The sequence below is a fragment of the Oryx dammah genome, unplaced genomic scaffold, assembly GCF_014754425.2.
Source record: "Oryx dammah isolate SB20612 unplaced genomic scaffold, SCBI_Odam_1.1 HiC_scaffold_13, whole genome shotgun sequence".
Classification (NCBI taxonomy): Eukaryota; Metazoa; Chordata; class Mammalia; order Artiodactyla; family Bovidae; genus Oryx; species Oryx dammah.
Genome location: NW_024070197.1, coordinates 54210904 through 54233928, shown reverse-complemented (window position 1 = coordinate 54233928; position 23025 = coordinate 54210904). Strand labels below are relative to the sequence as shown.

Here is a 23025-nt window from a genome sequence, read left to right as displayed (position 1 = left end):
ACACAGTAGCCCTTCAGATTCTCAACACAGCACCCTCAGAATCCGTCCAAACACTGAGGCCCTCAGAACACTTCTCAACAAGGTAGCAGCTCAGAATCCTCAAATGGCAGCCATTCAATATAATTTTCAACATGGCAGCCTCTCAAAATCTTATGAACATAGCAGCCCTCCTATCCTTTTCAACACAGCAGCCCCTGAGAATCCTCCAAAGGATGGCAGCTTCTAAGATTCTTCTCAACAGTTTGAGGCCCCTAGAATCCTTCTAAACACAGCAGCCACTCAGAATTCTTCTCAATAATGCAGCACTTCAGAATCCTCCTCAACAGGACAGGCAGGTACAATCCTTCTCAACTCGGCAGCCCCTCAGATCCTCCACAACAGAGCAGCTTCTGAGAATGCTGCTCAACACACATCCCTCAGGATATTTTGCAACTTGGCAGACCATCAGAATCCTTCTTCATACAACACCCCTCAGATCCTTTCCCAATACAGCAGCTTTCATTAACATGGAAGCCCCTCAAAATCCTTCTGAACACAGCAGCCCCTAAGAATCCTTCCTAACACGTAGCAGCCCCTCAGATACTCCTCAACACAGCAGCACCTCAGAAGGCTTATCAACACAACATACCTCAGAATCATTGTCAACACAACAGCCACTCATATCCTTTCCAATGCAGCAGGCTCTCAGAATTATTTACAACAGAGAGCACCTTAAAATCTTACTCAACATGACGCTACCTCAGAATCCTCCTCAATACAGCAGCCCATCAGATTCTTCACACCACAAAAGCCCTTAGAATTTTTTTGACATGGCAGCCTTTCAGAATCATTCTCACTACCACAGCTGCTAAGATTCTTCCCAACATGGCAGCCCCTAAAATTCTTCTCAATACTGAGGCCCTCAGAATCCTTCTGACAAAGCAACCCATGAGGAAGTCCTTCAGGATCCTTCTCAACAGGACAGCCACTCGAAATCCTTCTCAACACCACATCTCCTCCTCAGATCCTTCCCAATATGGCAGCCCACAGAATCCTTCCAAATACCACAGCCACTCAGTGTCCTTCTCAACAAATCAGCCCATCAGAATCTTCTCAACAGAGCAGCTTCTGAGAATCCTCTAAAACACAGCAGCCCCTAAAAATTCTTCTCAACAGAGAGGCCCTCAGAATACTTCCCAACACCATAACTCCTCAGAATCCTTCTCAACACAGCAGACCTTCAGAACTCTTCCCAAACAGGTAGTTCCTCCGAATCCTTCCCATCACAGCAGCTCCTCAGAAACTACTCTATGCAGCAATCCCTCACTTCCTTCCCTAAGAGCAGCCATTCAGAATCCTCAACACAGCCAACTGTCAAAATCATTTTCAACATGGCAGCACCTCAGATCCTTCCCAATGCTGTAGCCCTTCAGCAGCCTCTGAACACAGAAATTAAAACCATCAGAACATCTCTACATGGCAGCCCCTAACACTCTTCTCAAAGTGGAGGCCTTCAGAATCCTTCCAAACACATAGCTCCTCACGAGCCTTTCCAACATGGCAACCCTCAGGATCCTTCCCAACACGCAGCCCCTCAAAATCATTTTCAACATGGCAGCCCCTCACAATCTCCCTTTTGAACAAAGCAGCTCCTACGCTCCTTCTCAACATGGCCACCTGTGAGAATCCTCCAAAGCACAGCACTCACTAAGATTCTTTTTAGCACTGCAGGCTCTCAGAACACTTCTTAACAAGACAGCAGCTCAGAATCCTTCTTAACATGCAGCCCCTCAAAATCATTTTCAACATGGCAGCATTTCAGAATCTTCTGAATACAGCAGTCCTCATATCCTTCTGAGAATTCTCAAAAGGATGGCAGCCTCTAAGATCCCTCTTAACACAGAGGCCCCCGGAATCCTTCTCAACATGGCGGCTCATTACAATCATTCTAAACATGGCAGAATCTCAGATTCATCTCAATACGGCAGAACCTCAGAATCCTCAACACAGCAGCCACACAGAATACTTCTCAGTCCAACAGCCCCAAATCCTTCTTAACACGGCAGCCCTTCACATCCTTCCAACACAGCAGCCACTCAGATTTCTTCTCAATAAGGCAGCACCTCAGAATCCTCCTCAATATGGCAACTATTCAGAATCCATCTCAACACTGCATCCTCTCAGAATCCTCTACAACAGCCCCTCATATCCTTCCCAGTGAGGCAGCTACTCAGAATCCTCAGCACAGCAGCCCCTCAGAATCCTTCTCAACACAGCAACTCCAGAGAACATTTTCAATGTGGCAGCCCCTCAGAATTCTTATCAATATGGCAGCCCCTCAGAATTATGTTCAACATGGCAGCACCTCAGAGTGCTTACCAACACAACCAGGTCTTAGATCCTTCCCAAAACAGCAACCCCTAAGAATCTTCAAAACATGGAGGTTCAGAGAATCCTTCTCAACAGATCAGCCCCTCCTCAACACGGCAGCACATGAGATTTTTATCAACACAAAAGCCCTCACAATCTTTTTCACACAGCAGCCACTCAGAATTCTCATCATGACAGCAGATCAGAATGCTCCTCAATATAGCAGCCCTTCATCAGGGTTATTTTATACATAGCAGTCCCTCAGAATCCTTCCCCAAACTGCAGGTACTCAGAATCTTTCCCAACACAGCAGTCCCTCAGAATCCTTCTCAACATGGCAGCCCCTAAGAATCTCATCAACACAGAAATCTTCACAATCCATTTGACACAGTGGGTCCCTTCAGTTCAGTTCCATCGCTCAGTTGTGTCCAACTCTGCGACCCCATGAATCGCAGCACACCAGGCCTCCCTGTCCATCACCAACTCCCGGAGTTCACTCAGACTCATGTCCATCGAGTTGGTGATGCCATCCAGCCATCTCATCCTCTGTCGTCCCCTTCTCCTCCTGCCCCCAATCCCTCCCAGCATCAGAGTCTTTTCCAATGAGTCAACTCTTCGCACAAGGTGGCCAAAGTACTGGAGTTTCAGCTTTAGCATCAGTCCTTCCAATGAACACCCAGGACTAATCTCCTTTAGAATGGACTGATTGGATCTCCTTGCAGTCCAAGGGACTCTCAAGGGTCCCTTACATCTTTCCAAACACAGCAGAAACTCAGAAGCCTTTTCAACAAGGCAGCACTTCAGATCCTTTCCAATGCTGCAACCCCTCAGAATCATTCTGAACAGAAGTCCCCCAGATTCTTCTCAACAAGCATTCCCAAATATTCTGCTCCACATGGAGACTCTCTTAACACAGCAGCCCCTAAGATTATTCTAAACACAGAGGCCATCAGAATCCATCTCGCCAGGCAATCCTTTTGTTACTTCTTAAGATGGCAACCCTAAGATACTTTTCAAAATAAAAGCCCTCAGAAACCTGACATGGCAGCCTATCAGAATCCTTCTCAACGTGGGAGCCACTCAGAATTCTCATCAACACAGCAGTGGCTAAGATTCTTCTCAACATGGCAGCCCCTAGAATTCTCAAAATGCCAGCCCACAGGAATCCACCTGAACAAAGCAGCCCCTAAGAATCCTTCCCAACATAGCAGGCCCTCAGAATCGTTTTCAACAGGGAGCACCTCAAAATCTTACTCAACATGACACTACCTCAGAAGAGCCCTCAACACCACAGCCTCTCTAATTCTTCACAGCTCAAAAGCCCTCAGAATCCTTTTGACGTGGCCGCCATTCAGAGTCGTTCCCACCACTGCAGCACCTAAGATTCTTCCCATCATGGCAGCGTCTAAGATTCTTCTCAACACTTGAGGCCCTCAGAATCCTTCTGACACAGCACCCGTGAGAATCCCTCCCAACAAAGCAGTTCCCTCAAGATCCTTCAAAGGACGGTCACTCAGAATCCTGTCAACACCATCTACTCAGATCTTTCACAATATGGCAGCCTCACAGAATCTTTTCAAACACTACAGGTCCTCAGCGTCCTCAACACAATAGCCTCTGAGAATCATCCAAAACACAGCAATCCCTAAAATTCTTCTGAACATGAAGATACTCCGAATCCTTCTCAACATGGCAGCCCATCAGAACTCTTCCCAAACAGGCCATGCCTCAGAAACTGTCCCAACACAGCAGCACATAATCCTTCTCAGAATGGTAGCATCTGAGATCCTTTGCATCTTTAATAATTGGGCTTCCCTTGTAGCTCAGTCGGTAAAGAATCTGCCTGCAATGCAGGAGACCCAGGTTTGATTCTTGGGTCGGGAAGATCCCCTGGAGAAGGAAATGGCAACCCACTTCAGTATTCTTGCCTGGAGAACCCCATGGACAGAGGAGCCTGGCAGGCTACAGTCCATGGGGTCACGACAGTCAGACACGACTCAGTGACTAAACCACCACCACCACTCAAAGCTCTCATCAATTTGGCAGCCTCTCAAGGATCCATCTGAACACCAGAGCCCCTCAAAATCCTTCTGAACATGGCAGCACCTAAGATCCTTCTCTACACCACAGCTCTTGAGAATCCTCCAAACACAGACCTCCTAAGATTCTTCTCAACATCGAGGCCCTCAATATATTCCAGCATGGCAGCACCTACAATTCTTCTCAACATGGAGCCCCTCAGATCCTCCTCCAAATGGCAGCCCCTCAGAATCCTTCCCAAATGGTAGTTACTAACATTCTTCTCAACACTACATCCTTTGAGAATTGTTCCCAATGAGGCAGCCCCTCAAGTCCTTCTGAACACTGCAGGCCCTCAGAATCCTTCTCAACAAGGCAGCACCTTAGATCCTCCTCAACACCAAGCCCTCCCAAACTCTTTTCAATGTGGTGGACCCTCAGATCCTTTTCAACACAGCAGCCTCTCAGAATTCTTACTAACAGGATCTGCTCACAATCCTTCCTAAAACACATGCCTCAGAATCATTCTCAACACAACAGCTTCACCGATTCTTCCCAACACAACAGGTCTTTGGAATCCTTTTTAACATGGAGGACCTCAAAATCTTATTCAGAATGACTTAATCCACTGCCTCAGATCCTCAACACTGAAGCCCCTCAGAATCCTTTTGAACACAGAAGCCACCCACATCCTTCTCAACACAAACGCCCCTAGAATCCTTCTTACACAGTAGGCCTCAGGATACATCTAAACCACAGCATTGTAAAACCTTCCCAACATGCCAGTCCCATGAAATCCTTCCCAATACTGCAGGCCCTTGGTATCCTTCTCAACAAGGCAGCACCTCAGAATCCTCCTTAATACAGCAGGTCTTCAGAATAATTTTCATTATAGAAGCCCTCAGAATCCTTCCCAAGACAGCAGCCCCTCAGAATCTTCTCAATATGGCAACCCCTCACTTCTTTCCCAAAGATCAACCATTCAGTGTCCTCAACACAGCAGCCCTTCAAAATCACTTTTTAAACATGGCAGTCCCTCAGACTCCTCAACACAACAGCCACTTAGAATCCTTCTCAACATGGCAGCATCACAGATGCTTCCCAATGCTATCACCCTTCAGCAGCCTTCTGAACACAGAAGCCCCTCAGAACCATCACTAGGTAGACCCTAAGATTCTTCTCAACACAGAGGCCCTCACAATCCTTCTGTTATGGCACCCCCTCAGGATTCTGCTCAACACAGCAGTCCCTTATAATCATTTTCAACCTGGCAGCCCCTCTGAATCCTTCTGAACACAGCAACTCCTCAAATCCGTCTCAACATGGCAGACCCTTAGTATCCTCTAAAGCACAGCAGCTCCTAAGATTCTTTTCAACATTCAGGTCCCTCATAATCCTTGTGAATGCTGCAGCCCCTTAGAATCCTTCGCAACACTGTGGTACCTCAGAACCTTCTCAATACGGCAGCAACACAAATCATCCCAAACACAGTCCCCCAAATCTTCTCAACATGGCAGCCCCTAAGATCCTGCTCTACATGGAGGCACTAAGAATCCTTTCCGAGAAAGCAACCCCTCAGAATACATCTAAACAAAGCACCTCTCAGAATTCTTTCAATACAGCTACTCCTCAGAGATCCTTCTCAACACAGCAGCCCCCAACAATCTTCTAAACAAGGAGGCCCTCGGAATCCATCTCAAAAGGCACTCTTTCTAATCTTCCTCAACATGGCAGCCCCTAAGATACTTCTTAACCTTCAGAATTAAGGATTTTTAAGCTCTCAGAATCCTTCCCAACATGGCAGCCACTCAAATCCTTCTCAACATGTAATTCCCTCAGAATCCTCCTCAACGCAATAGCACCTCAGAATTCCTACCAACATGGCATCCACTCACAAACTTTACCAACATGGCATGCCTAAGAATCATTCTCAACACAACTGTCCCTCAGATCCTTCCCAACACAGCATTGCCCTCAGAATCCTTTTCAACAGAGAGCACCTCAAAATCTTACTCAACATGACAGTACCTCAGCATCCTCCTCAACACCACAGCCCCTCAGATTCTTTACAGCATGACAGCCCCTAAGATTCTTTTCAACACTGAGGCCCTCAAAATCCTTCCTTCCACCACAGGAAACCATGAGAATCTAACCCATGAGGAAGTCCCACAGGATTCATCAGGACAACCACTCAGAAGCCTTCTTAATCACATCACCTCAGAATCTTCCCAATATGGCAGCCCCACAGAATCTTTCTGAATACTACAGGTCCACAGTGTCCTTCTCAACAAGGCAGCCCCTCAAAATCATCTCAACACAGCAGCTTCTGAGAATCTTCAGAAACACGGCAGCCCCTAAAATTAATCTCAACACGGAGGCCCTCAGAATCCTACCCAACATCACAGTCACTCAGATACCTTCTTAACACAGCAGCCCCTCAAAACTCTTCCCAAACAGGCATTTCCACAGAATCTATCCAACACAGCAGTCCACAGAGCCTTCTCAACATGGCATCTTCTCAGAATCTTCCTCTACAAGGAAGCAACTAGATCCTTCTCAGCATGGCAGCAGTTGAGATCCTTTGCAAAACAGCTGTCCCTTAAAACCCTCATCAACTTAGGAGCTCCTCAAGGATCCATCTAAATAATCTGACCCCTCAAAATCCTTCTCAACATGGCAGTACCTCAGATCCTTCCTAATATGGTAGCCCCTCAATGACACTACATCAGATCTTTCTCAACACAGCAGCTGCTCAGAACCCTTCTCAACATTGCAGCACCTCAGAATTCTTCTCAACATCACAGCATCTCAGAACTCTTCTCATATAGGCAGTTCCTCAGGATCCATCCCAACACAGTAGCCCACAGATCCTTCTCAACATGGCATTCTCTTAGAATCCTCCTCTGCACAGGAGCACCTAGACCCTTTTCAACATGGTGGCACCTCAGATCCTTCTCGATATGACAGCCCCTGAGATCCTCTGCCACATAGCAGCTTCTCAGAATGCTGCTCACCACATATCCCTCAGAATACTTTGCAACAAGCAGTTCTCAGAACCCTTAACACAACACCCCTCAGATCTTTCCCCAATAGAGCAGCCCCTCAGAATTCTTCTCAACACAGCAGGCCCTCAGAATCCTCAACACAGCAGGCACACAATACCCTTTCAGCATGACAGCCCCTGAACATGGAGGTCCTCAGAATCCATCTCACACTGTAACCCCCCAGAATCTTCCTCAAAATGGAAGCCCCTCACAATCCTGAACACAGCAGCCCCTAGGAATCCTTCCTAACATGGCAGCACCTCAGAGCCTCAATACAGTAGCACCTCAGAATGCTTACCAACACGCCATGCCTCAGAACTATTCTCAACAAAACAGCCCCTCAGATACTTTCCAGTGCAGCCCAGAGAATCCTTCTCAACATGGAGCACCTTGAAAAACATACTCAACAGGACACTACCTCAGTTCTCCTTAAAGCTACCCTCAGACTTCCTTCTAACCATGGCAGCCCCTAAGATTCTCACAATCCTTGTGACACAGCAGGCTCCTCACATCCAGAAACTCAGCAGAAACTCGAAACCTTCTCAACAAGGCAGCACTTCAGATACCTCCCAATGCTGCAGCCCCTCAGAATCATTCTGAACATAGAAGTCCCCCCGATCCTTTACAAAAAGCAACCCTGAAGGTTCTGCTCCACATGGAGGCTTTAAGAATCCTTCTCAACACAGCAGGCCCTCAGAATCCTCAACATGGAGCACCTCAAAATCTTATTCATCGTGATACTATCTCAGAATCCTCCTCAACACCATAGCCCCTCAGATTCTTGACAACACAAAGGCCCTCAGAATCCTTCTGACAGGGCAGTCCTTTCAGAATCGTTCCCGCCACTGCAACTGCTAAGATTCTTCCCAATGTGGTGGCCCCTAAGATTCTTCTCAACACTGAGGCCCTCAGAATCCTTCTGACATGACAACCCATGAGAATCCTTCCCAATGTGGCAGCCCCCCTCAGGATCCTTCTCAACAGTACAGTCATTCAGAATCCTTGTCAACACCACATCTACCCAGATCCTTCACAATATGGAAGCTCCACAGAATTCTTTCAAACACTACAGGCCCTCAGGATCCTTCTCAATAAGTAGCTTCTGAGAATCCTCCAAAACATGGCAACCCCTAAAATTCTTCTGAACACAGAGAAGTTCAGAAGAATTCCCTTGGAGTCCTTCCCAACACCTCAGCACCACAGAATCCTTCTCAACGAGGCAGCCCCTCAAAACTCTTGCCAAACAGGCTGTGCCTCAGAATTTGTCCTAACACAGCAGTACATAAATCTTTCTCAGTATGGTAGCATCTTAGATCCTTTGCAAAACAGCTGCTCCTCAAAACTCTCATCAATTCAGCTGCCTCTCAAGGATCCATTTAACAAACACCCTGGTCCCTGAAAATCTTCTCAACATGGCAGCACCTCAGATCCTTCTCTACACTATAACTCCTGCTGCTGCTGCTGCTAAGTCGCTTCAGTCATGTCCGACTCTGTGCGACCCCATAGACAGCAGCCCACCAGGCTCCCCCATCCCTGGGATTCTCCAGGCAAGAACACTGGAGTGGGTTGCCATTTCCTTCTCCAACGCATGAAAGTGAAAAGTGAAAGTTGAAGTCGCTCAGTCGTGTCCGACTCTTAGCGACCCCATGGACTGCAGCCTACCAGGCTCCTCCATCCATGGGATTTTCCAGGCAAGAGTACTGGAGTGGGTTGCCATTGCCTTCTCCCCTATAACTCCTGGAGAATCCTCCAAAACACAGCACCTCCTAAGATTCTTATCAACACAGGGGTCCTCAGAATATTTCCCAGCATGGCATTTCCTACAGTTCTTCTCAACATGGAGCCCCTAGAATCATACTCATATGGAGCCCTACAAATTCTCCTCAAAATGGCAGCCCCTCAGAACCCTTCTCAAACCACAGCTGCTAACATTCTCCTTCTCAGTACTACACCCCCGGAGAATTTTTCCCAATGGGGCAGCCCCTCAGGTCCTTCTGAACACTGCAGGCCCTCAGAATCCTTCTCAACAAGGCAGCACCTTAGATCCTCCTCAATACGCAGCCCTCCCAACATGGTGGACCCTCAGATCCTTTTCAGCAGAGCAGCCTCTCAGAATTCCTACTAACAGCATCTGCTCACAGTCCTTCCCAACACACTTGCCTCAGAATCATTCTCAATAGCCCACAGATCATTCCCAACACAACAGGCCCTTGGAATCTTTTTAACACGGGGCACCTCAAAATTTTACTCAGAATGACACTGCTTCAGATCCTCCTCAACCCTGCAGCCCCTCAGAATCCTTCTCAACACAAAAGCCCCTAGAATCCTTCTCACACGGTAGCCCTCATCTAAACCACAGCATCTTAGAACCTTCCCAAAATAGCAGTCCCATGAAATCCTTCCAAACACTGCAGACCCTCAGTATCCTTCTCAACAAGGCAGCACCATGGAATTCTCCTTAACCTCCTTAACGGCAGCTCTTCAAAATAATTTTCATCATAGAAGCCCTCAGAATCCTTCCCAACACAGCAGCCCCTCAGAATCCTCTCAGTACAGCAACCCCTCACTTCCTCTCCAAGATCAGCCACTCAGAATTCTCAACATGGCAGCCCTTCAGGATCCTTCTCAACACAGCAGCCACTCAGAATCCTTCTCAACATGGTAGCAACACAGATTTTTTCCCAGTGCTGTAGCCCTTCAACAGCCTTCTGAACACAGAAGCCCCTTAGAACCATCACAACAAGGTAGATCCTAAGATTCTTCTCAACATGGAGGTACTCACAATCCTTCTGATACGGCACCCCCTCGGGATTCTACTCAACACAGAAGTCCCTCATAATCATTTTCAACATGGCAGCCCCTCTGAATCCTTCTGAACACGGCAGCGTCTCAGATCCTTCTCAACATGGAAGCCCCTTAGGATCCTGTGAAGTACGGCAGCCATTAAGATTCAACACTGAGGCCCCTCGGAATTCTTGTGAACATTGCGGCACCCCAGAATCCTTCCCAACGCTGCAGCACCACAGAACTTTCTCAGTATGGCACACCACAAATCCTCCTTAACACAATGGTCCCCCAAAATTCTTCTCAACACAGTAGCTCTTCAGATCCTTCTCAACACTGCACCCTCAGAATCCTTCCATACAACTGCAGGCCTTCAGAACTCTTCTCAACAAGGCAGCAGCTCAGAATCCTCTCATTTCAACATGGCAGTCCTTTAGGATCTTCTGAACACAGTAGCCCTCCTATCCTTCTCAACACAGCAGGCCCTGAGAATCCTCCAAAGGACGGCTACCTCCAAGATTCTTGTCAACATTTTGAAGACCCTAGAATCCTTCTAAACATGAGAATCTTTTGAAACATGGCAGCACCTCAGAATCCTCAACTCAGCAGTCACACAGAATACTTCTCAATCCAGTAGCTCCCCAAAATCCTTCCCAACATACCAGCATCTCACACCCTTCCAACATAGTAGCCACTTAGAATTCTTCTCAATAAGGCAGCACCTCAGAATCCTCAACAGGACAGGCAGGCATAATCCTTTTCAACTTGGCAGCCCCTCAGATCCTTCCCAACAGGGCAGTCCCTCAGATCCTCCACAAAAGAGCAGCTTTTCAGAATGCTGCTCAACACACATCCCTCAAAATACTTTGAAACATGGCACACTTTCAGAACCATTGTTAACACAACACTCCTCAGATCCTTTCCAATACAGCTGCCCTCAGAATCCTCCTCAACATAGAGTACCTCAAAAATTACTCAACATGACACTACCTCAGATCCTCAATTCTGCACCTTCTCAGAATCCTAAAAATAGCAGGCCCTCAAATCCTCATCAACATGACAGCTCACAAGATTATTCTTAACACAGAGGTCCTTCCTCTGAACCCATCTCACAGAACAGCCCCTCAGAATTCTCAACACGGAAGCCCCTCAGAATCCTGAACAGACCAGCATCTAAGAATTATTCCTAACACAGCAGCCCCACAGATCCTTCTTAACATGTAACCCACTCAGATCCTCAAAAACACAGCCCTCTCAGATCCTTTCCAACTCAGCAGGCTCTGAGAATCCATCTCAATATGGAGTACCTCAAAAACCTACTCAACACGACATTGCCCAGATCCTCCTCAACCATTCAGTTCAGTTCAGTCGCTCAGTCGTGTCCGACTCTTTGCGACCCCATGAATCGCAGCACACCAGGCTCCCTGTCCATCACCAACTCCCGGAGTTTACACAAACTCATGTCCATCGAGTCAGTGATGCCATCCAGCCATCTCATCCTCTGTCATCCCCTTCTCCTCCTGCCCCCAATCCCTCCCAGCATCAGGGTCTTGTCCAGTGAGTCAGCTCTTCTCCAATGAGTCAGCTCTTCGCATGAGGTGGCCAAAGTACTGGAGTTTCAGCTTCAGCATCAGTCCTTCCAATGAACACCCAGGACTGATCTCCTTTAGGATGGACTGGTTGAACCTCCTTGCAGTCCAAGGGACTCTCAAGAGTCTTTTGAACCACAGTTCAAAAGCATCAATTCTTCAGCGCTCAGCTTTCTTCACAGTCCAACTCTCACATCCATACATGACCACTGGAAAAACTATAGCCTTGACTAGACGGACCTTTGTTGGCAAAGTAATATCTCTGCTTTTTAACATGCTATCTAGGTTGGCCATAACTTTCCTTCCAAGGAGTAAGCGTCTTTTAATTTCCCGGCTGCAATCACCATCTGCAGTGATTTTGGAGCCCAAAAAAATAAAGTCTGACACTGTTTCCACTGTTTCCCCATCTGTTTGCCATGAAGTGATGGGACCAGATGCCATGATCTTCGTTTTCTGAATGTTGAGCTTTAAGCCAAATTTTTCACTCTCCTCTTTCACTTTCATCAAGAGACTTTTTAGTTCCTCTTCAGTTTCTGCCATAAGGGTGGTGTCATCTGCATATCTGAGGTTATTGATATTTCTCCTGGCAATCTTGATTCCAGCTTGTGCTTCTTCCAGCCCAGCGTTTCTCATGATGTACTCTGCGTATAAGTTAAATAAGCAGGGTGACACTATACAGCCTTGACGTACTCCTTTTCCTATCTGGAACCAGTCTGTCCATGTCCAGTTCTAACTGTTGCTTCCTGACCAGCATATAGGTTTCTCAAGAGGCAGGTCAGGTGGTCTGGTTTTCCCATCCATGCACATCCTCAAAACCCTTTTCAACATGTCAGACCCGAAGCTTCTGCTCCACAGGGAGAAACAAAGAATCTTTCTCCACACAGCACTCCTCAGAATACATCTGAACACAGCACCCCTCAGAATCCTTCTCAACACAGCAATTCCTCATATCCTTCTCAACGCAGCAGCCCTTAAGATTCTTCTAAACATGGAAGCCATCAGAATCCATCTCACAATGCAACCCTTCTGATTCTAAGCCCCTAAAATCCTTCTCAATACAAAAATCTCTCAAAATCCTGACATGGCAGACCCTCAGAATCCTTCCTAAACTTCAGTTGCTAACATTCTTCTCAACACTGCAGGCCCGGAGAATCCTTCTCAACAAGGCAGCACCTCAGATCCTCCTCAGCAAGCCAGCCTTCCCAACCTCTTCTCAACATAGCAGCCCCTCAGAATGCCTCTCACATGGCATCCCTCAGAATACTTCCCAATACTAAAGCCCCTCAAATCCTTCTCAACACAGCATTCCCTCAGATCCTTCCCGATGGGGCAGCTCTCATGAATTCTCCAAAATACAGCAGCCCCTAAACTTCTTCTCAACACAAGGCCCTCAGAATCTTTCCCAACTCAGCAGCCCCTTATATCCTTCCCAACACAGAAGCCCCCAGAATCCTTCTGAACACAGAAGCCCTCCTCCAGATCCTTCTCAACACAACAGCTCCCTAATCCTTCTCACACAATAGCCCTCAGGATCCACCTAAATTGCAGCACATCAGAACCTCCCCCACATGGCAGTCCCTCAGAATCCTTCCAAATACTGCAGGCCCTTTGTATTCCTCTCAACAGACAGCACCTCAGAATCCTCAACATGCAGCTCTTCAAAATAATTTTCATCATAGCTGCTCTCAGAATCCTTCCCAACACGGCAGTCCCACAGAATCCTCTCAATATGTCAGCCCCTCACTTCCTTCTCCAAAAGCAACCATTCACAATCCTCAATACAGGTGACCCTCACAATCATTTCAACATAGCAGTCCCTCAGTGTGTTAAATCACTCAGTCGTGTCTGACTCTATCTGACCCATGGACTGTAGCCCACCAGGTCCCTCTGTCCATGGGATTTTCCACACAAGACTACTGGAGTGGGTTGCCATTTCCTTCTCCGGGTCTTCCCAACCCAGGGATTAAACTTCAGAATCATCTCAATATGGCAGCACCTTAGATTCTTCCCAATGCTGTAGCCATTCAAAAAATGTTCTGAACACAGAAGTCCCTCAGAACCATCTCAGTAAGGCAGCCCTTAAGATTCTTCTCAACACAGAGGCCCTCAGAATCCCACCCAACAGGACAGCCCCTAAGATTCTTTTCAGCACTGCATGCCGTCAGAACACTTCTCAACAAGGTAGCAGCTGGGAATTCTCAACACCACAGTCCCTCAGAATCCTTCCCCAAACTGCAGGCATTCAAACCATCCTCAGGATTTGAATCAGCCCCTCAGAACCCTTCCCAATACTGTAGCACCTCAGAATCCTTCTCAACACAGCAGCCCCTAACAAAGAGGCCATCAGAATCCTTCTCACAAGGCAGCCCTTCTGAATTGTCCTCAACATGGCAGCCCCTAAGATACTTCTCAACACAAAAGCCCTCAAAATTCTTGTGACACAGCTGACCATCAGAATCCTTCCCAACATGGTAGCCACTAAGAATTCTCATCAACACAGCAGTCCCTAAGATTCTTCTCAACACAGCAACCCTTAGAATCCTTCTCAAAATGACAGCCCACAGGAATCCATCTAAACAAAGCAGCCTCTAAGAATCCTTCCCAACATGGCAGTTCCTCAGATTGTTCTCAGAATCCTTCTCAACACAGAGGCACCTCAGAATTCTTACCAACATGGCATCTACTCACAAACCTTACCAACATGCATGCCTCAGAAGCATTCTCAACACAACAGCCACTCAGATTCTTCCCAACACAGCAGGCCCTCAGAATCCTTCTCAACATGAAGCACCTCAAAATCTTACTCAACATGACACTACCTCAGAATCCTCCTGAACACCACAGCCCCTCAGATTCTTGACAACACAAAAGCCTTCAGATTCCTTTTGACATGGCCGCCCTTCAGAATCGTTTCCACCACTGCACCTACTAAGATTCTTCCCAACATGGTGGCCCCTAAGATTCTTCTCAACACTGAGGCCGTCAGCATCCTTCTGATACAGCAGGCCTTGAGAATCCTCCCCTTCTCAATACTGCATCTCCTCAGATCCTTTCCAATATGGCTGCCCCACAGAATCCTTCTGAAATCTACAAGTCGTCAATGTCCTCAGCAAGGCAGCCCCTCAGAATCATCTTAACACAGAAGCTTTTGAGAATCCTCAGAAACACGGCAGCCCCTAAAATTATTCTCAACACGGAGGCCCTCAGAACCCTACCCAACACAACAGTACCTCAGATACCTTCTCGACACAGCAGTCCCTCAGAACTCTTCCCAAATAGGCAGTTCCTCAAGATCTGTCCCAACAAAGCAGGCCACAGATCCTTCTCAACATGGCATCCCCTCAGAATCCTCAACACAGCAGCCCCTCAAAGATCCATCTAAACACTCCAGACCCTCAAAATTCTTCTCAACATGGCAGCCCCTCAGAATCCTTCTGAACACAGCAGCCCCTAGATCCTTCTCAACACCTCAGCTGCTGAGAATCTGCCAAAAAAACAATCACCTCCTAACATTCTTCTCAACACAGAGGCCCTCAGAATACTTCTCAGCATGGCAGCCCCTAGAATCATTCTCACCTGGTTAGCCCCTCAGACTCCTTCCCAAACTGCAATTGCTACATTCTCCTCAACATGGCCAGCCCTCCAAATCCCTCTCAATACTGCAGCCCCTCAGAATCTTCCCCAACATGGCAGCCCCTGGGACCCTTCTCATCACCCAGCCTTCCCAAATTCTTCTCAACATGGCAGACCCACAGATCCTTTGCAACACAGCAGCCCCTTAAGATCCCTGCCTATGCAACAGCCCACAGATCCTTCTCAACACTGTAGCCCTTTAAGTCTTCCTCAATTCCACATCCCCTGAGAATCCTTCTCCACACGGCAGCACCTCAGAATTCGTCTCCTAAGAGCAGCACCACCAGCCGAACATAATTGAAACTTGACATAACCTCTACTGCCCACGGTCAGCAGGGCATCCTTGCACCCGTTTACCCACTGAGAGGTTCAGAGGTTCAGATCTACCAACTTTCATTTTTTTGAGGGATGAGAGTGCTACCCACAACACGGGAGCTTTTAATTTCCATAACCCCGCGTCGGGGGCCTTTTTTCATGGTTCAAGAGACAGAACAGACAAAACAAACAGTAAAACAGACTGAGATCCATCATCTCAGTAATTACATTCCAAGCAAAAGTCTAAAATATTCCAATTAAAACCCAAGACTGCCAAGATGATAAAAAGCAAGACCCAACCATATGCTGTCTACAAGAAATGCATTTTAAAATTCCAAGCCACGGTTAGGTTCACAGTAAGAGTGGGAAGAGAAATTCTGTACAAACGCTAATCTTAAGGATGCTAGAGAGGCTATATTCATAGAAGAGAAGGCGGATATAATGACAAAGTAATTCAGAGACAAAAATGGAAATTTCATAATAAAAAGGCAATTCACAGTGTGTGCTTAATAATAAGAGTTTCAAAAACCATGAGCAAAAAATTCATAGGATTAAAGGGATAAATAGACAAATCGGCAGTCATAACCAGAGATTTTAACACTTTCTCTCTCAGAACCAAACAGAAGAACTAGACTTCCCCACCCCGCTGCCCACTCTCCCAAAATGCAAAGCCACAGAAGGTCTGACCTAAGCTCTGGCTCATCTTGACGTAAAGGAGGGTTCTAAAACACTGCATTCAACAACCACACACACCCTTTGAGAGCTCAGTAAGGGACTTACTTCCCAGGTGGTCCAGTGGTTAACACTCCACGCTCCTAATGCAGATGGCCCGGGGTTTAATCACTGTTCAGGGAACTAGATCCCACATGACACAAATAAAGGCCCTACTTGTCATAGCAAAGAGCTCACATGCCACAGCAAAGACCTGATGCAGCCAAATCAACAAATATTTTTTTAAAAAAGAGATCAACAAGACAGACTGCACCTAGCCACAGAGCAGGTCTCAAATGCCACAATGACATATGTGTGTTCTCTGACCGTGATGCATTTGAGGGAGAAACCACAAGCGCATTGAGGAAACCCCCAAATCATTGGAAACCGAACTGCACAATTCTAAACACCCCAAGGGTCAAAGAAGAAATCACAGCAAAAATTAGCAAAGGTCTGAACGACATGAAAGTGAAACCAGAACATACCAAAATCAGCAAGACACAGCCAAAGCAGTACTTAAGAGGGAAGTTGTTAGTGGGGGACTAGAGGCCAAGGGTGCGTGAGCCCAGAGTCTTCAAGGTCCCCAAGCTCAAGGGCTACTGGTTCTCTCTCACAGGGACGTCTCTGCAGTTGGTGCCACCTCCCATATGTAAAATGAGTCCCCACGGGACACCCCAGCACAGACCCCTCTCTAACTTCTGCTATACTGGTAATTACTTCTCCTAGACCTCCCTTCCCTACAATGTTAGGAACTAGGAGTGGTCTCAGCCTCTGCTGCTTGCCCAGGGCCCAGCCCCACGTCCACATCCTGCTCATCCACTAGGAGCCCTGAGCTCCACAAAGGGGTCTCCTCGACTGCAGCGCAGGTACTCACGCTTCTCCAGCTGGTCGCCGACCACCCTGAGGAAGGCCACGGAGATCATGAGCAGGTTGACGATGAAGCAGGCCTCACACAGCTTGCCGATGGCAGGGCCACACAGCCCTCCGACCACACCTTGGTAGGTGGCCTGGCCGCTGACGGAGGCAGCGTAGCCCAGGATGACCAGCCCGCTGATCAGGAAGACCAGGGAGACCTGCCGAACAGGACCGTGGCGTTGGGCATACCCACAGCTGCTCAGCCCACTCCCAGCGAGCCTCAGCTGCAGAGGCCACAACCTGATGAGCCACCAGCCCATTCCCGAAAACCAGAGTTACAAAGCAGGTGGATTCTAGAGGCCATGCTGGTCTAAATCTGTGAATCTGGGATTCATGCCAAACCACACCAGCTGGACAAATGAGGCTTTGGAAACCCAGAGTTTAAATTACTTTCCTAAGATCACATGGGTTGTGGGTGGAGAGCCATAAAGCATGGTGGTTAGGAAGCAGGCATGCTGCTGCTGCGAAGTCGCTTCAGTCGTGTCCAACTCTTTGCAACTGAATGGACTGCAGCCTACCAGGCTCCTCCGTCCATGGGATTTTCCAGGCAAGAGTACTGGAGTGGGGTGCCATCACCTTCTCCGAGGAAGCAGGCATACTTGGGTTCAATCCCAACCCTGCCACTCACCCGCTCTGTGGCATGAGGCCAACCATCAATCTGTTTTCCCATCCGTGAGATGGGGATGATACTATCTACCTTACTGGGGGATTGTGAAGCATCTGGGCTAAACAAAGCACATAATGCACTCAGCTCAGTGCCCGGCACGCGGTAACCCCTCAAGACGTGGCAGCTGGGGACTGCCCTGTGGCCCGCTGGCTATGACTCTGCGCTCCCCATGCAGGGCCCTGGGAACTGGGTCCTTCAAGCCACAACTAAGAGGTCATAGGCCTCAGCTAAAGATGCCATGGGCCACAACTAAGACCTGGTGGAGCCAAATAAATATTTAACAACAACAAAAGAAGTGGTCGTCGTTTCTCTCCAGACTCCCTCTCCAGGGCTCTCCCTGCTGCTGCTGCTGCTAAGTCGCTTCAGTCGTGTCCAACTCTGTGCAACCCCATAGACGGCAGCCCACCAGGCTCCCCCGTCTCTGGGATTCTCCAGGCAAGAACACTGGAGTGGGTGCCATTTCCTTCTCCAAAGCACGAAAGTGAAAAGTGAAAGTTGAAGTCGCTCAGTCGTGTCCGACTGTTCGCGACCCCATGGACTGCAGCCCACCAGGCCGTCCATGGGATTTTCCAGGCAAGAGGACACTGGAGTGGGGTGCCATTGCCTTCTCCAGGGCTCTCCCTAGTTCAGTGTAAATTTTTCCAACACTATGAAAACTTTTCAAACATCTAGGAAAACTGGAAGAATTTTACAATGAACACCATGTCCTCACCACCTAGATTCTACTAGGAGTAGGTCCCTGTGCTTGTTTTATCACATCTCTTACCATGTGTCCACATGTCCATCTAAACTTGGGGGTACATTTCAAGGCAAGCTGTGGATATCAGTATACTTATCACCAAAGATTTGGGCATTAATGGAGTGTCATTAATTGGAGTTTGATGTTTGTTTATAGTCCTTCTCTCTTGTAAGAAGAAATTTACACACCGTGAAATGCAGAGTCGTGAGAGCATCACTGGAAGAGGTACAAATAAGGTATATGTGCAACATGAACCCCTACCAAGACACAGAACATCACATCCCTGAGTTCCCCTCCTGTTCCCATCCTAGATCCAGAAAAAAACGCTCTAATAGTACTTTGCTTTTATATGTTTTCCTATCTGGCTTCTTCCACTGAGCAGTAACACTTGTGAGGGCCAGCCCTGTCGGATGCGTCAGTAGTTTATTCCTATTTTTCTTCAGTGCTATTTCACAGGGTGGATAGAATCACTTGGCTGGTCCAGTCCCTTTTGCCAGACATCTGGGCTGTCCTTCGTTTCGGCTGCTATGAATGAAGAGCTGAGCATTCTAGAATAAGTCATGCTGAGGACCCACGTTTCCTTCTGGACACACACCTGGGAATGGAATTTGTGGGTGTCAGGGTAGACGTGTTCAACTCTGGCAATTTCTTATAAACTGTTTTCCAAATCATCTGTGCCACTCGACATCCACCCCCAGCGATGCACTTGAGTCCCACTCGTCCACGGAGTTAAATGTTTTTGAGTCTCTCCAGGCTGGACCATTACCTGTGCCTAAGCTGGACCTGGTCTCCACACTCAGACTCCCTCCCACAGTTCTATGAAGGAGAAGAATGCAGAAGCGGCAAGGTGCTCAACCTAGAAGCCTGGGGAAAGCTAGGCTGGCCCCTTCAGACCCAGTTCATGCCCTGACTGCAGGCTTGTTCCTACTCCAGCAGCCTGAGGGTAACATCTAAGTGGACCGAGTCAGAGAAACTTAGAAGTTTAGAGCCAGGAAGAACATGCATGCTCCCTCCAGCCCCTGGCCTTCTGTCCAAGATGGCTCCTCTGCCTGGAACTCCCTCCTGCCTCCACCACTGCCCCTCACCTGGGGATGGGCATCCCTACTTCCCAACCCCGCCCCCCAAAGTCACCTCCTCCAGGAAGCCTCCCCACCCTTCACCCCTGAGCTGGATTCAACCTTCTCTGTTTCAGGCTCTGGCAGAACCATGCCTTTTATGGGCACAATTATTCTTATGGTGAGTTGAATCCCCTCAAAAGTCTCATCTCCAGAACCTGTGAAAGGGGCTTAGTGGCACCCGTCTTTGCAGGCGCAGATAATGAAGACGAAAGGGGTCTTCACAGGTTAAAATTAAGGACCTTGAGATGAGGTCGCTCTGGATGATCCAAGTGGGCCTCAATGACACATGTCCTGATAAGAGACAGAAAAGGAGGAGACGCAGAGGAGCGGCCAAGGGACAACGTGGCCACAAGCGAAGGAACAGCTGGCGCCCCCAGGAGCTGGAGAGGTAGGAAGGACCTTTTGCTGGAGTCTTTAAGGGATCATGACTCTGCTACACTGGAATTCGGGCTGGAGGCCTCCAGAACTGGGACAGCATACACGTCGGTTGTTTCACGCTGCTCCGTTTGTGGTCCTTGGGTCCAGGGGCCCGGTGCATACAGTGTGGCGATCATCACCAGACTCTAAGCTCCATGGAGACTGGGGTCGTGTCTTTTTGCTTATGTTCAGCCCCCAGTACATAGCAGGCACTGGTAAATATTTTGGACAAAAGGAAGCGAAGGGGGTCAGACTGAGCCTTGGCCAGTGAAGGTGAGTCTCTGCTAACGCAGTGAGCTGACCACACAGGACTGGGTGACCCTCGAGAGGGTCCCTGAGCCTCTGAGCAGCCAGTAGGCAAAAGCCCCTGGCCAGGCTGCCTCTCTCTTTGCAGCCGAGGAAGATCCAGGCTCATTAATTTCATTAATCCTCCAAAGCTAATGGAGCCACGAGAGACTTAAAATCTCATACCACGAGCCTCCCAGTGGCAGGGATGTTTAAATATTCCGCCAACCCGAGTGGGGGCAGAGCTATCTGGTGAAGAGGGAGAGCCAGGAAACGGGGTGGGGGAAGGGTGAGCTGCTCGCCAGCCCGACTTTCTCCCTTGTGGGGAGTTTCCATTGATTCCTATTTGGGGTCCCCTTTCCTCAAGTCTGCCTGCCCAGGGCAGGAACTTTAGACCATCCTGGGCCAACGGCAAGCCACCCCAGCAGCGTCCGTGTCACCAGGGAGGCCCATCAGCACAGAGTCAGCATCTGCGGGCCTGGAGGCGCTGGGAGACCCCACACAGAGCCTGGGGAGTGAGTTGGCCACTGCTCGTCTGCCTCAGCCCAGCCTGCTGCCCTCTGACTGGCCGGACCCCCACGCCGGCCCCACCTGCTCCGTCGCTGACCCTCTGTGGCTGACCCTCTGTGGCTGGAGGTCAGGCTCCCTGTTCAGGGAACAGCAAACACAGCCTTGTTGCCCATCACGTGCACCCACACAAGCTGGGGCTCAGTGCCGCCTCGGAGGGAGCTTCTCAGCTTCCACCACCCCCAAAGGGGTCACACCGCCCCCCGCAGCGCCACTGCCCACTACCTCATTTGACTTCCTGAATCTTATCCAAGCTCCCCGTTAGAGCAAGCTTCAGGAGGACAGAGCCTGCATAGTCCAAACGGGCGCTGGGCCAGCACAGGGGCGGCACAGGCTACTGGACACCACACAGGGTGGTATTTGGCAGCTTCCAGAAGGATCAGAAAGGCCCAATGGAGTCCTTATCAGCAGCTGCCAGGGAAAAGCCTTTGACATGATGCCCGTCAAAGAGCTCACCAGGAAACGCCTGATTCCTATCAGCTAATAAAATGAAGCTGTGCTAACCAGCAGCTCTTCTCTGCTGAGAACGGTCAGCCCCTAGAACTTTCTGGAAAGGGAGGGAGTTTAGGCTCCACACGCAGCAGTGGCCAAACACCCCTGCGCAGGCTGGGGGCTTACGGCAAGTCAGTCCTGCTCTGCCCACAGGATTTGGGCCTTAGTTGTGGAGCGGAGACCAGCCGCCAAGAGAAGGCAGGCAGTGGCTCAGCTCATAGGCCGGGTTCACAGGCTGCAGGTGCGGCGAGCACAGCTCCACTTGCCCTCCCCCACTCCTCCCCTCAACCCCCACCTGGCTGCGTGGACCTCAGCTCCGAGGATGCTCACGGCCCGGGTCTGCAGGTTTACACCGGGATTCTTCTTTCTCCCCCATGAGCTGAGAGGGACAAAAAACCAAAACACAGGAGTAATTTTGCAGACAGGCAGCTCTGCAGAAGCAATGCCTAGGGTTACGCCTGGAAAAATAAAATTCAGCTCCTACCTGCTCCCAGAGACCACCCTCCCCAACCCCGCCCCATGAAACAGCCTACGACAGCTTACCAGCTCCACGAGGAAAGCGGGGGCCACTCCCCCAGCCTTGTGGAAGGCCCATGGAAAGTTGAGTAGGCCAGCGCCCAGCGCGGACTTCAGAAGGATGAAGACAGCACCCAGCGAGGACAGGCCAGGGCCGGAGGTCATGGGGACCAGCTTTTCTGAAAGGCCTCCACCTCCTGGGGTCTGCCCCTCCATGGCTGGAAGGAGAGTGGGGAGGGGGGTCATCTCGAGACCTCCGGCTGGGAGGGGTCCTTTCCTCCACTGAGCCAGGGCATCCATCGCAACCACCCGGCCTCATATGCTTTTGGAGCCTCTGATCCCCTTTCCAGAGCCTTACACACCCACCTGCCCTATAACACCTGGTCCTCATGCCTTCCCCTCAACAAATGTTTCCCCCCAACTTTTACCCCTGTTCATCAGCACTCCTGCCCTCCCACTCAACTCAAGGCCACCGAGGCTGCCCCCTCCCCTTTCTCTTCCAACCCCCAAACTTCTTCTCCCTCTATCACCCATCCCCCTGCCTCCAGCACCCAGTCCTTACCACCAAGTCCAGTCTTCACGGAGACAAGCAGTCCTGGGCCATTGGAGATGGGATTCAGGCTCACTCCAGAGGACCCAGAGGGGTGGGCAAATGAGTCAGGAATCATGGGGGGCCCTAGAGAGCACCAGTGGGGGGTCACAACCCCGAACCTAAGAGGATAGGACTAAGAGGTCAGGCCATCCGTCCCAAGAACTCGCAGCTTCTGAGGCTGCTGGTCTGAGCCGGGGAGGAGGGAAGGCTTAAGACGCACCGGGGCGGGGCTTTCCCTGAGCCCCGGGTCAGGGGAGCTGGCTGATCTCACCC

The 23025-nt window shown here is 49.3% G+C and overlaps 1 protein-coding gene across 1 annotated transcript in view; it reads right to left on the bottom strand.

Annotated features, from left to right (window-relative positions):
• The window catches only part of SLC38A8 (solute carrier family 38 member 8), a 41476-nt gene extending 19052 nt beyond the window's left edge, over positions 1–22424 (bottom strand). The window contains exons 1-2 of the mRNA XM_040254049.1: positions 22188–22424; positions 17319–17517 (exon numbers count right to left, since the gene is read on the bottom strand). Coding sequence (XP_040109983.1) covers positions 17319–17517; positions 22188–22406 — 418 coding nt within the window. The 5' untranslated portion in view covers positions 22407–22424. The remainder of the gene's footprint in view (positions 1–17318; positions 17518–22187) is intronic.
• Positions 22425–23025: the final 601 nt, after the last annotated feature.